Here is a 14969-nt window from a genome sequence, read left to right on the forward strand (position 1 = left end):
ACAATTCATCACAATACATAGATCAATTGTGTAAAGCACATCTATACATTTGTTGCCCTCTTATTCCCAAAATTCGCTTTCCTCTTCATTTCCCGGAATCAGCTCATTTTCCTTTTTTCCCCTCCCCCTCCTTTCCTCCTCCCCTGTCCCCCATCTAGGTCGTCACTCTTACTTGCAAATCTCTGCAACTTTCTACTTGCAAAGAGTAAATTAACTCCTCTTATTATTTTTAGAAATCTGAATGGTCATCTTCCAAGTTTCTAATACTGGAGAATGCCTTAATTTAAGTCCCCTGGAAGACTTAGCTTCTCTGTGTCTCAGAGACGTCCAGATGGCCACGTTTCCCCATCTTCCCCAGCAGAGCAACTTTTACAATCCATATGTGTGGCTAAATCATTTTTCTTGTGGAATCTTTAAAAGTGTTATCTTTCTGGGCTCCTGAAAACCGTCGCGAATCAATAGTTCTCCAATGTAGCCTCATTGTAGACGTTAAGAGAAAGCATTCAACGATTTCTTCTCCCTAGTAATAATGCAGTCATGTCTACAAAGGTTACTGCATCCAAATAATGATCTTAGAAGAAACAAAAGCCAAAACTCAAAGTAGAGGAAAAGACCTTCCCAGCAGTTATACCAGACCATAGCCCTCTCTGCAAATGTGAAGGTAGAGCAATTCATAGGGATTTGCAAATGTAGTCATTATTTGGTGGGGGTGGGGATGATGATGACAAATGCTAATAACTCTGTATACAGGAGTACCCTTACATCCATCTAAGAGAGAGTAGAAACTAGAAGTGGACTTAAGGAAGGATTTAAAAACCAATAAAGCCAAAGTGTAGTCTGAGAAATCTCCGATAGTTGTAGCAAATGAACTAACAGATAAAACAGAGGGAAATTGTGATGGACAGACAGTTCAGTAGGAAAAGGCCCAGAGAAGTAGATAAACATTTGCTATAAGCAGAAGAGGAGTCAAATTCTTCAAGGGTGGTTGCCTTTAAAAGAGCTCACTTGAATTAAATAGTAAGCATATAGATAGGTGTGACTATTTACCTTTAAATTCTCTGGCTGATTTGTTTGTCTCCGTTTGCTTTAATCAAAAGATATTGTGGCTTGAGGGAGCTACAGAAGTCGCTATCTTGTTTCTGAATGTATTCTCCCCCAGTGATGGGGGGGGCACACACACTGCATTTCTTTATTTGACTACGAGGGTGGGGTGTGGGCAGATGTGAAAGGTAGAAGGAGGAAACAAAGAAGATAGCTTGATTTGGGCCAAATCTCACTATACTCAAGCAGACTGTTTCATGTGCTACGGTAACTGGAAGAGGGTGGCGTTCAGGAAGTAGTGACAGGAAGCCTTCCCATCTTTGGAGATGTCCAGGTGCAGGGCTGTGAACAGGGAGGCTACCAGGGTGGAATATGCCTGCTACTTTGTACAGATTGAGATTGTTGTTCTTATTGTTAGTTGGCATTGAGTCTGTTCAACAGAACTGAAACACTTAACTGATTTGTTTATTGCTGTCATTGAGAGATCTGCCCAACAGACGAAGCAATGCCCAGGCCTGTGCCATCCTAATAATCATAGTTTAGATGGTCATGAATCATAATCATAATTTAGACCAGGCCAGGATATTTTAAATTGATGCATCTAATTTGACATCTGTATATCTCTTTTCTGTTGTAAAATGAAAATAATATGCCAAATCTTAACTCAAAAAGATATGGTATGTGTGATAATACTAAAAGCTCTTTCTCTGAAAGAAAAATATATAGAAATACATATTGTGATCACAACAATTCCTTGATTGAAGCAAAAGAAAACTTTTTAGAATTGGAAACTGGAGGTGATAATGTTTATAACGTTAGCTGTCCTGTCTAAAGAGCATATGTAAGGAATAAAATATCATGGATTTCCATGTATTTTTCTTTGCAGTAAGGAAGGGGCTGCCTTCACACAGTCCCATCATCGTTTGCCTTCTAGACAGTCACGTCCCCACACTCAACCATCAGCCTCAGGTAATGTATTTGAAGGATTCTAGGCAAGTGCTTTTTAAATTGGAAATGATAGAAAATAAAGATGACTAAAATACCTATTCTTTGTCCTGGAAAGTAGCTGTGACATATACACTAAGAAGAACTGTTTCTCTGCGCTTGCTTTTCTTAATAAAATAATAGCTAATTCTCCAAATGTACCTATTTAAAGTTTTCAGTTCTGTTAATGCATCAACCCTCAAGCATATGAACTGTTCCGTGGTTTTAGCTTAGACATTTTCTCACAATTTCCGTGGCTTTTTCTTTTTGGCGTGTGCAGGAGGAATTAGGAGGTCTTCATCCATGTCTTATGTTGATGGCTTCATAGGCACATGGCCCAAAGAGAAAAGGTAAGTAAGCAAAGGGGGGGAGTATTCTCTGTGTATTCCCTATATCCAGAGTGCTAACTGCACCCAACGTCTTTTTCGTGGCGGTTAACCAGATTGCTAACTCTAGACTTTCCCTGGTTCCTACATTTGAAAAGGACGGCCTGGGCAAGGGCTAAAGTTCAAAAGTAAGTAGATAGCCATAAAGGTCCTCGAAGACGATATGATTATGAGAAATGGGGAAAGAAAGGAAATAGAATTTCAGATATTTTTGTTCAATGCTATCAAAAGAAAATGTTTCTGAAATTTTAAGAATTTTCTCTTTTTTCTTTGTGTTTAGGTCATCGGTGCATGGAGTTTCATTTGATATTTCTTTTGACAAAGAAAGTAGTGTACAGAAATCCACTCCAAACAGAGGAATCATTCGTTCTATTAGTAATGAAGGACTTACTCTGAATAACAATCGTGTCCCTAAACACATTAGGAAAAATTTGTCCTTCAAGCCAGTGAATGGAGAAGAGGAAGCAGAAAGCATTGAAGAAGAACTGAATGTAGACCCTCACCCTGACCTCAAGTCTTATGAGCCCCTTAACACAAATGAACTAAATGCTAATGAAAACACTCCTTATAAGCTTCCAAATGGAGCATTGCAAAATAGAGTACTGCTAGATGAGTTTGGCAATCAGATCTTAACGCCAAGTATCGAAGAAGCATTACAAATCATTCATGATACTGAAAAATCTCCCTCCACACCTCAGCCAGACCAAATTGCCAATGGCTTCTTTCTCCATAGCCAGGAAATGAGTATCCTAAATTCAAATATCAAGCTAACTCAATCTAGCCCTGATAACCTATCTGATATGAAAGGTGCCTTGAGTCCCATAACTGACAACACGGAAGTAGACACTGGAATTCATGTTCCTTCCGAAGACATTCCGGAAACTATGGATGAAGATTCTTCGCTGAGAGATTACACTGTCAGCTTGGACTCCGACATGGATGACACCTCAAGGTTTCTGCAGGATTTCGACATGCGAGGCGGCACCTCCAGAGAAGCGTCGAGTCCTTGTCCCAGTACAATAAGTACCAAGTCTCAGCCAGGCAGCAGTGCTTCCTCTAGTTCTGGGGTTAAAATGACCAGCTTTGCCGAGCAGAAGTTCAAGAAACTGAACCACACCGATGGAAAAAGTAGCGGAAGCAGTTCTCAGAAAACAACACCGGAGGGTTCTGAACTGAACATTCCGCACGTGGTCGCTTGGGCACAGATCCCAGAAGAAAAGGGCCTTCCACAAGGCCGGGACACCACCCAGCTGCTTGCTTCTGAAATGGTGCATCTTCGGATGAAACTCGAAGAGAAACGGCGTGCCATAGAAGCCCAGAAGAAGAAGATGGAAGCCGCCTTCACGAAGCAGAGGCAGAAGATGGGGAGGACAGCATTCCTTACTGTGGTAAAGAAGAAAGGAGATGGGGTCTCTCCTCTCCGAGAGGAAGCGGCCGGGGCTGAAGACGAGAAAGTATATACTGATCGAGCAAAAGAAAGGGACCCACAGAAAGCTGCTGGTCAAAGGAGCAAGTCTCTGGCCGATATCAAAGAAAGCATGGAGAATCCTCAAGCCAAGTGGCTAAAGTCTCCGACCACACCCGTCGATCCTGAGAAGCAGTGGAACCTGGCAAGCCCCTCGGAGGAAACGCTGAACGAAGGAGAGATTTTAGAGTATACCAAATCCATCGAAAAGTTGAATTCATCCCTGCATTTTCTACAGCAAGAAATGCAGCGCTTGTCTCTGCAGCAGGAAATGTTAATGCAGATGCGAGAGCAGCAGTCTTGGGTGGTTTCACCGCCACAGCCCTCTCCACAGAAACAGAGTCGGGATTTCAAACCTGCCAGGCAGACAGGCCTGCCGTCGCCCGCAGTGCCCTTCTCTTCAGACCCCCCTCGCCCCGCTCACCCGTCTCCACAGTCTTCTAACAGGAAGAGCGCATCCTTTTCGGTTAAGAATCAAAGGACTCCGAGGCCAAATGAGTTAAAGATTACACCTTTGAATCGCACCTTGACACCCCCTCGGTCTGTAGATAGTCTTCCTCGGCTAAGGAGGTTTTCACCAAGTCAGGTTCCGATTCAGACGAGGTCGTTTGTGTGTTTTGGAGACGATGGAGAACCTCAGCTGAAGGAACCCAAACCTAAGGAGGACGTCAAAAAGGAGGACTTGGAATCCACGGAGACTTTGGATCGGCACCCACGTAGTCCAGAAGACAAGGAGATCAAACCTTTGCAGTCCACAGTGTCTGAGGTCCTGTCCCAGCCTATCACGGAGACTGTGTGCCTAACACCGAACGAGGACCAGCGGAGTCAGCCCCCAGAGCCGCTTCCTAAACTGGTTTTTCCACCGACAGCCCCGAAAAATGTCAATCTAATTGAGGTCTCCCTCTCCGACTTGAAGCCCCCTGAGAAGGTGGAGGTAGCCGATGAAAAAGACGACGGGGAAAGTGATAAAGAGCAGTTTGATGAGGACCAGAAAGTGTGCTGTGGATTCTTTTTTAAGGTAGTACCAGTCTGCAGGGCCTGGGGAATGTTGACTAGAAGGGAGAGTTTTTGTTTCTTGTTCTGAGTTGGTATGCTCACTGCCTTCCGCCCTCCGTGGATGATCGGTGGTAATTTGGCATTCCCCGTGGCAGACACTTGGACCCTGCCAGCACGCTGATTCCTAGAAGAGCCTTCTGGTCATGGATTCCCGGCTGTAACAAACCCTTCCATGAGCAGGCATCGTATATGTCTAAACACACTCGTTTTCTGCTCTGCCTCCTTTAAAAACGGAGACTCCTCGGATCTCTTGACAGAGAATCCACTGCCAGTTTGTAAGAAGCTCATAACAGCATTGTAGGAAGTATAGTTTAGCTTTGTTTTTGTTGTTCTGGTTGTTGTTGTTGTATTTTTTCCCCTCATCTTGACCATCATTTCTTACATACTTTGACTTTTAAAAAGCTTTTTCATACTAACCAGACAGGATCGAACCAGGTGAAACGTTTTTAAAAGCACCTACAGTTTGAACACTTGTATCCAAACAGGTCCTCTGAAAAGCACGGCATAAGGGCCTAGCACATAACCCTGAATCTGCACTGATGATAGACACGCCATCTGCACAGTCCTCTTGCCAGCTGATTTGTTACTTTTATTTATTTATTTATTTTTTTGATTTGTTACTTTTAATGGTGAAGAGCCTATCGTTTCATAGATAATTCGAACGCTTAAGTCCTAGTTTCCTAGTGGTTACGCCACTTAAATACCCTCTTCGGTAAAAGGTCGATTCTTGTCCTTTGCCCTTTTTAAATTGGGTTGTTTGCATTTGTTTTGCTGTTGAGTTGTTAAAAAGTTTTAGAGATTAGACCCTTAACAGATACCTCATTCTCAAAGGTTTTTCCCCCAGTCTATAGATGGTCTCTTTAGTCTTTGCATACAGCCTTTCGATGAGCCTGAGTGTTCAATATTTGCTCAGAGGGAGAAAGAGGAGGCTTTCTGTTCCCTGAAAGAGTCCCCGTCTCAGAAACCCACAGGGGCAGCTCTCCTCTGCCCTGCCGGGTCGCTGTGTGCCGGGACTGACTTCATGGCAGTGCGTCTGCGTTCTTTTTGAGTTCTCTATTGTATCTTCTGCTGCTCTTGCTTGATTGTTGTAGTTGATAATTTTTAAAAAACCAAAAAAACCTTGGTCCACAGTTTTGTACTTTGCTGAAGCATTTGGAAGTTCAGAGAGGTCTGAACTGGGGCTGCCCCTAATGATTCAGGTGGAAACTAGGGCAGGCCCTCATGACCCCATGATCATAAACCAGCTCTCAGATTGGAGCCTGCCAGAGGATACAAGTATAATTATGCCCATCTTCTCTTCAAAGAAAACACCTTCAGAATAGCTCAAAACCAACTAAGGAAGTTTTAAGAACCTTACCCTGGATTTTTTTTTAAAGGCAGAAGCAGCAGTAGTTGGCATTTCAGTGGTGTAACTTTGGATGACTAATTCTTTGGTACGTTTACCTGAGTTTTCTTGACTGAACAAATATTTTAAATATAACTAACTTATATGTAGATTTTAAATCTAGAGGGAAATCCCTCACCATAAATTGTTAATGCTCCCCCACTTCCCCGACCCCCCAAAAGAGTCTTTTTTTTTTAATGGCTGTTCTTTTAAAATATTTTAGGTTTTCGAAAAAATGAAATTAAATAAATGTTCCTTGCTACTTGGTAGAGCTGTAGCCATATTAATTCAGTTCTTTCATAATAATTAGTGGAATATATCCTATTTGTGGGGTTGGAATAAGATTGAAAAAATGATTGTTTTTCCGTTGTAAGAGTAATCACTAAATGTGACCCCAACCTTTGAAAATGAGAAATTTGGAGCCTAAAATCTTTTCTAATGAAACTCGCCCTCAGGATGATCAAAAAGCCGAAAACGACATGGCGATGAAACGCGCAGCTTTGCTGGAGAAGCGATTAAGAAGGGAGAAAGAAACCCAGCTTCGGAAGCAACAGCTGGAAGCGGAAATGGAGCACAAGAAAGAAGAGACCAGGTGAGGCCTGGGCCACGTCCATTCCCAGAGTGCACTGGGGTGCCTGGGCCTGCAGGGAGACTGCGAGAGGCCATGCCCCAAGTACTGCCTGAGAGCAGGTTTTCATCCTAACTTTGAGGTTCTGCAAAGTAAAATTCTCTAGAAACATTCATTTAAAACACTTTGAATGCCTTATCTACTTTCTTTCTTTTTTATTTATTTTTTTAATGACCTAAATTACCTCAGTAAGCACTTTTTAGATGAATTGCTTTTACCCGCTCAAGGTGCTGGAATATAAGAATTCTTCTTCTCAGGTCAAATACATATTCTTTCCGATGTCTGTTTCTGTCTTTGGTGTGCAGAACGAGAAACTTAACTGTTTGATTCCCTAGGCGTAAAACTGAGGAAGAGCGTCAGAAAAAAGAAGACGAGAGAGCGCGCAGAGAATTTATTCGGCAAGAGTACATGCGGCGGAAACAGCTGAAGCTCATGGAGGATATGGACACAGTCATCAAGCCCCGCTCCCAGGCAGCAAAGCAGAAAAAGCAGCGCCCCAAATCCATTCACAGGGACCATATTGAGTCCCCCAAAACACCCATAAAAGGTCCTCCAGGTAACACCACACACTTAGGAGGAGTCTGTTCATAAACAAAACACCAGCTTGGTATGTCATACTAACCCTTGATATGCTAAATTGGATACACGGTTTAAGAGTATGCATGCTCCTTATTTGAAAAACCACAGTGAGCATGTGAAGGGGGTTTTTTTAGGACTTAGGCATTATGTATGCATGCATATATACTCAATACAACAAACGTGAATGCTAAAAATCCTATTTAAATACTAACCTGTAAAGAACTCTGCCTTCAAATGTGCTCTCCCTGGATTGCTAATATTAACTACCCTCCCCATGTTTGAAAAATCTCATGAGAAATTTTGTATGTGCCTAAATGTACAAGAAACATGGCCGTATAGTAAGGAATCTGAGACCAAAAGTTCACAGAACCCTCTCTTACCTAACAGACATGGAGAGAGCCAAATTTATTGTCTCCAGAATTGAGAGAATACATATGCTTTAATACTCAATATGCATACTTCTTACTCCAAAAATGGTTATTTTGTTAAGACAAAATAAATAACCATGGAAAATTTAGAGAATTCTGTAGTTAGTCTAAAGCTGAGAAAAAGCAAATCTAGCATTGACTGTGAAAAGAGAACTCAGCCTTTTATAGTTAATGAAGCTGTTTGATGGCTAATAATTTAATACAATTAACAGTTCATCTATGCATTAGACAATTCTTAAATATAACATTTTTGTTCGTTTTTCCCTTTTCCTAATTTTCTTTTTGTGTTTTCCTTTTCTGTAGAATCATAGTATCATGTCTCATGCTAGCACTTCCCTTTTGGAATAATTCCTGATGTCAAGTTAGTTTTATCATTGTTTTTTAAGAGTAGGTTCCTTACTGATTTTAAGTAAACTGTGCATATATGCATGCAAGCATATTACATGCTTAGATTACGAGTAAAAGGAAGAAAACTACAGAAAATTACATGCTGGTGTTCTCTGATGAACAGACTCTTTGCTAGTTGCCCCTTTTAAATTTCTAATTTTGTTTTTATTCAGGGTCACGAATTTATCGTGTTTTTTCAGTCTCTAGCCTTTCTCTGGCGTCACTGAACACGGGCGACACTGAGAGCGTGCACTCGGGCAAGAGGACCCCTCGGTAAGTCGGCCCCTCCCCTCCAGGACCCAAGCCATAAGCAGGAGGCTTTCACTTCCGATTGTACACACCTGCGTCGTGGTCTTTACAATGTAGTAACTTTTGCTGACTCAGATAGTTGGGGTTTCTTTTTTTTAGTCGTTTTATTGGGGACTCATACAACTCGTGTCACAATCCATACATACTTCCAGTGTGTAAAGCACATTTGTACATTCGTTGCCCTCATCATTCTCAAAACATTTGCTCTCCACTTAAGCCCCTGGTATCACCTTTCATTTCCCCCTCCCTCCCCGCCCCCCACCCCCATGAACCCTTGATAATTTATAAATATTTATTATTATATGACATCTCCCTTCACCCACTTTTCTGTTGTCCGTCCTCCAGAGAGGAGATTATATGTAGATCCTTATAATCGGTTCAATTGTTGGCGTTTCTGTTCAAAGAAATTGTATAAAGAGGAAAGACTGGTTTTGTTTATTACTCTTGCACTGTTTTTATCTTTTAAAAGTTTGGAATTATTGATCGCTGAGGTACTTTGTATGGGCTTGAAGCCTTCACAGCAGCTGACGTGAGCCAGAGCAATGCGATGGGCGAGAGCCTGGCCCGTAGACCCGGAGGTGCATCATCCCTATAGTCCTGCCGGACCTGATGCCTCTGGAGAACAACTCCCAGTACATGACCTCTGGCTTAGGAAAGCTCTCTTTTGTTCTCTCCTCCTAGGTCATTGAGATGCTAAAAGCCAGCATTTCATTATCTTATTCTGTACAGTTATAAATTGTGAGCTCTAATCTTTATAATTTGTGTTGTACTAACTGTTCATTTTCAGATGGTGTCCCTACTATGCTCTAAGGAGCCATAGTAAGATAGTGGATAAGCACTTAGATCCTGGCCGAAATGTTGGGGATTCAAGCCCACTAGCCACTTCAAAGGAGAACAATTCCACAGTCTACTCTCGTGCCGGGTACAGCACCAGAAGTCCTGTCACCACTGCCACTGAGTCGATTTTGACTCAGAGGAGCCGTGTGGCATAGTCTAACTGCTCCATATTGGTTCTGAGACTGTAAATCATTACGGGAGCAGCTTCATCTTCCTGTGACCCAATTGACTGGTTTGAACGGCTGACTTCCTCAGCCCAATGTTGAACCCACTGCACCACCAGCACCCCTTAGAAACCCTGAAGGGCCCCTCCCCTCCGTCCAGCAGGGTCCAACGGGTGGGGCCCGACCTGATGGCGTTTGTTCCAGCTCAGCAGTAGATAGTTACAAATCAGGCACACAGAGTTATCACTACCTTTTCATTTGTAAGCATCGGGGTTAATTTTGATTGGCACTCTCATATGTATTCTCCCAGCCCCCAAATGTCGTTTCGCTGAGACAAAAAGTGTCGTATTTACTATTTAGGTCGGAGTCTGTAGAAGGTTTCCTGTCTCCAAGTCGTTGTGGCAGTCGAAACGGAGAGAAGGACTGGGAAAATGCGTCCACGACTTCCTCCGTGGCTTCTGGAACCGAGTACACAGGTCAGCGTCTGTTCCTAAAGCGTGGCACTCGCGTTCATGGGGAGACTGGGAAGTGCTTCGGGAAGTCCAACGGGGGAGGAGGATGAGAAGGAGGGAGGCACTGTGACTGCTGTTCACAAGTAGGCATGTTCCAGGAAAATGGCAAAAAAATGCTTCTGTGCTTTCACTGACTAGAGAACCTAGTGAGAACAAATAAATTAGCAAAAATTTTATAAACCAGAGGTATGGGAGGGGGGAATGAGGCTTTTTTGCATTGTCATTTTAGTGACTTAAATTACTCGTGGGCCCATTCTACTTCCGAGCTCACCAAGTGCCTTACGTGGCTGAGTGCGAAGTGCGAACAGGCGGTGGTGAGTGTGGCTGGGTCTGGCCTCCAGGACCGCTGCCACTCCCAGGGCGGCCTCCAGAGCACAGCAACGCCCGCTGCCGGGAACACACCTAGAGTCCAGTCAGAGAGGCCCGCGACAGCATGCCAGCCCTGGTTCACGCTTCATCCGTGCAGGAGCAATCCGAATACTCAAAGTCTCTGACTTAGGAATACATTTGTATTGTCATTATGAAACCCTTACTGCAGGACCGAAGCTCTACAAGGAGCCCAGCGCAAAATCCAACAAGCACATCATACAAAACGCGTTAGCTCACTGCTGTTTGGCGGGGAAAGTAAACGAGGGTCAGAAGAAGAAGATACTAGAGGTAAGCATGTGTGTACAGGAGATAGCGCTGGCATCCTGCTCAAAGTGGGGTCTTGTCTTCTGCAGCAGTTGGAAAGGAGACACCCGAGGCCTCCTAGAGCGTGCGCAGCAGCGCAGCGAGCTGACACGAACACTTAATGGGTGGAGGGAGTAAGTGCACCGCCCTCACAGTGGGACCCGAGAGACCGAAGGTTACTGACAAATCGTATCCTCACTTGTAGCGCATGATTGTAGATAACATGAAGCTATGTTGGCGAAGGAGATGGCAGCAGTGTAAAAAGTTTGGCTAAAATCAAGACTGAGCAGAGACTTTGTTATCTCTAGAAGTTTGTTGCGGGATTTTAATAGCCCACAACCAGTAGACCATTAGCCAATGATACGGTGTTTCATACATTTTAAATTCATTTGTTTTTATAATATGCATCTTATTTTGACTCTTTAGAACAAATGTTTAGATTCAACATCTTTAAAATTTGACTAAGAAATATAGCACCATTGAATCAACTTCATTCAGCAAAATGAAGATAAGTACTTGTTTGTTTGTTTTTATTCCAAAGGAAATGGAGAAGTCAGACGCCAACAACTTCTTGATCTTGTTCCGGGATTCAGGCTGCCAGTTCAGGTCTTTGTATACTTACTGCCCAGAATCTGAAGAAATCAATAAACTGACAGGGATAGGCCCAAAGTCTATCACTAAAAAAATGATCGAGGGGCTTTATAAATATAACTCGGACCGGAAACAGTTTAGCCAGATTCCTGCAAAAACTCTCTCTGCCAGTGTCGATGCGATTACCATTCACAGCCATTTGTGGCAGACCAAGAGACCAGTAACACCGAAAACATTTTTACCCACTAAGGCATAGGACTTGGGAAATACCTGCTTCAGAACATTCGTGGTAAATTTGCACTTCATCTTTCCTGCCTATAGAAAATCTTTCTAATTGCCAACAAGACTTTTATTAATTAGAACTGGACATTCGGCTCCGTTGTTACAACAACTGGAATGTAACGTAAGCCACAGTGTTTGGCGTGTGGAAGAGCCCCACGTAGGTGACGCGCCGAGTGATGGTGGACGTGTTCCGCTTCACAAGTGGAGAGTGGCACGTGTGGTCAGGTTCATCCGCTTGACACTCGGGTGCGGCGTGCTGAAGCACTGAGCTTCCTTCCGTACTAGTTGGACTTAGGGTTGAAATACGGCTAAGAGTTCTGTGTTGTATTTGTTGCTTTTTTTAACCTTTCAATGTACACTATTGTCTTAAGATGGTTTAATTTGCTATTTTTCTTTCCTAGGATTTATTCTAAGATACATTTTTTGTTTGATGTGGAATCATGAGAGTAGACGATACCTTTGGAAGGAACATGCACCTTAAGGTGCAAAGAGAAACACTAGTGTTCAGATTGACAGTGATCTTCATGTTTTAACGGTGTTAAAGCATCTGCTAAAATTCCTCCACTAAGTATTTACAATTCTGTATTTATTATTCGCGCAAGTATTAACATTTCTCTATTTGGGCAGTGGGGGGAGGGAGGTTGTAGAAGAGCTGCTGGTAGGTTCGCTGTAAACCAGGAGAGTCTGAACCAAGAAGATACCAAGTTGCTGATAAATCAGGGCTGGTTATATGCCACTGCTGACCCACTCAGTAATGCAGGTGGTTCTTGTAACTAAAAAGACTCTGTTATCTTAAAGTAAGTCACTTTATAAGCCGCAGAAGTGGATGACATTCTGAAAGTTGTCTCTCAAACTGAAGATGTAGGACTTCCTGTTACAAGTGCTCAGGGGGTCTCTACACTATATTTATAACTGATAGGGAAATTATATTTAGACTTTTTAGACATGTGCAAAGGGCTGCATTTTCATTTTAAGATAGCTTCACATTATTTTACTTATATTGAGTTTTCCATTTTCTTTTTAGTCTTTTCAAATCGAACACCTTTGAAATCTCCTTCACGTGTTGTTATTTTGTTGTGTTGTGTTACAATGTATTCCAGAGGGTTAGTGGGGAAAAACTTCATTCTCAGGAAAAGACTTGAATGATTATGTGACCCTGTTTTGTTTCAGTGTTGTGACAACTGTGTGGAAGTGGGTGGGTGGAGACAGTATTGTATCATAAACGAGATGCTTAGTATGTTTTCGTTCATGAGAAGTAGAGACTAAAATATGTACATTTCTCTTATTGAGTGGTGTAGAGAGAGAACTAATGTCTCATATGATGTATTTACTTATTTTAAACAAGGAATAGGAATGAGATGTCCCTGCACTGTACTTTTTTATTATTCTAAGGCCCTTAGGCATCAGTGCATCTGAGTTATCAACACTTTCTCAAATGCTGTCGATATTTTACTATAATTTATGTTCTTATATTTATGTATATTTGTTAAAACTGTAAAAAAAATTGCACAGATTTTTTTCCAATAGCTGTGCAAGTTATATGTGTAGCTCAAAACTATTTGTGACCTACTGTTTGCATGTAAGAGACCAGGATACGTAACTCTTATATTTTAAGTGAATACATAGTGTGTATATAATATATGACTATTAAAAATGGGGATTGGCACATTTTACCTTGAGGAGAACAATTTCAATCACAATCAGAAGGAAATGATTATCAAACACATGTTTAAATTAAAACTAATTTTTGCAAAAGGAAGCAAACCTAATCAAAATGAATTGAATAGTCAAAGAATTACTAAACATTTTACATTATTAAATTGCCTGTATCAAAGCAGCCTTAGCCTTCTTCACAATATGACTTGGCTATTAAATTAAGGGAGAAATGGAAGTAAACAATGGGGGAACTATCCAGAACTAAATGGGACCACCACTTAGGCTTCGATTAATGTATGTCCAACAGTGGGTTGCCGTGTCTGTAGTATCTAAAGGTGGAATGTGAATGTTGCCATGAAAGCTCATTGCTTCTCAGTATACTTTACTAATGCAGAAGAAACACGGATACATTTCTTTCAGCCTGCAGTGTCTTTGTTCTTGTTTTGCCATTGCAGCTTTCATTGGAATCATGTTTTTAAAATTATACAAATGACAATTATGCCATTTCATAAAGGTCTGGGGATTCTCGTCCACCTGACTGAACCCACAGGTGCTCTCATCATTGGAGGTGGAGTTACTACGAGGACAGTTCTCTGTCAGACTTGCCAAATACTTGTCCTAGGTCCCAGGTGGACTGTTGAGCGCTGCTGTGAACCGCACAGCTTTGGAACGCTTTCATTCCTCTCAGTTCTTTCACTTTTGTCTTAGGGTGTTCGGGTTTTTATTTGGCTGTTTAAAGCCAAATGCAGCTATTTAATGATGGTTTCCTGAACCCTGCCGGGCAGTGCACGAGCTGTGGTGCGCTCCCCCGGCCACTCTAGAATGTTGCTTACAGGTTTTTAAGATGCTGTGCTGTACAATTCTGTCATTTGCTATTTCCTGGTACAATGTAGTTTTCCCCCCTTTCAGTTGAATAAAAGCATGGCACCAAATGATTTCTTTCCTGTGTTTCTTGAATTAAAACGTTTTGTTAAAAATTACTGGAACTAGGGAGGGACTCATTATATAGTTTTCCTGTGTCTTAACCTACTTTTAAACAACAGTTTGAGCATTTATATCACGGTGGCAGCAAAGTAACAGGCAACAGTGCTTGTGTTGACGTTCAAAAACCGGGCCCGGGGGCGGGGGCGTTGATTTCTTTTACTTCTATTGACAAGGATATTTTAAAATGTGCTAATCAGCAAAGCCTCTCAAGTACCTAAGCCTCTGATGGATTTTATTCTTAACCGCAGGCAATCGTGTTACCTGGTAGAGTCTGTGACTTCCTCTGGTAGCCAGTTCCAGCTCATTGTGACCCCAAGTGTCACAGCAGACAGGTGTTCTCATTCTTTGAAAGGAGGGTGGCAGCCCTTTGTTCCTAGGTGCCTCTGTAGCAGCATTGAGTTGGAGATGCATCCGAAAGCCACAGGGGGTGTGGTTTACAGTGCCTGCAGCCCACACTTCTTGGGCTGCAGTGATTCCTCATTGGCCTAGGTATTCCTTTACACCTTGACGTTTGCAAAAGGGAACCTTCTCTCAACCCCAAACCAAACAGAAACTGCCCTCTTCTAAGCTGCTCTCTGGTTTAGCCCTTCACACCACCCGTGGAAAGGTGAGCACTAACTTTCA

General features: G+C 42.4%; 1 protein-coding gene across 2 annotated transcripts in view; it reads left to right on the plus strand.

Moving 5' to 3' along the window:
- Positions 1-14293, plus strand: part of CAMSAP2 (calmodulin regulated spectrin associated protein family member 2) — a 124930-nt gene extending 110637 nt beyond the window's left edge. For both annotated transcript variants that reach the window (XM_013003986.2, XM_004699788.2), the window contains 9 exons: positions 1928-2010; positions 2306-2375; positions 2692-4894; positions 6772-6908; positions 7280-7500; positions 8539-8611; positions 10009-10124; positions 10699-10817; positions 11374-14293. In XM_013003986.2, the coding sequence (XP_012859440.1) occupies positions 1928-2010; positions 2306-2375; positions 2692-4894; positions 6772-6908; positions 7280-7500; positions 8539-8611; positions 10009-10124; positions 10699-10817; positions 11374-11679 (3328 nt within the window). In that variant the 3' untranslated portion in view covers positions 11680-14293. The remainder of the gene's footprint in view (positions 1-1927; positions 2011-2305; positions 2376-2691; positions 4895-6771; positions 6909-7279; positions 7501-8538; positions 8612-10008; positions 10125-10698; positions 10818-11373) is intronic.
- Positions 14294-14969: the final 676 nt, after the last annotated feature.

Source organism: Echinops telfairi, unplaced genomic scaffold, assembly GCF_000313985.2.
Source record: "Echinops telfairi isolate 266 unplaced genomic scaffold, ASM31398v2 ScPeMD7_7424;HRSCAF=8462, whole genome shotgun sequence".
Classification (NCBI taxonomy): domain Eukaryota; kingdom Metazoa; phylum Chordata; class Mammalia; order Afrosoricida; family Tenrecidae; genus Echinops; species Echinops telfairi.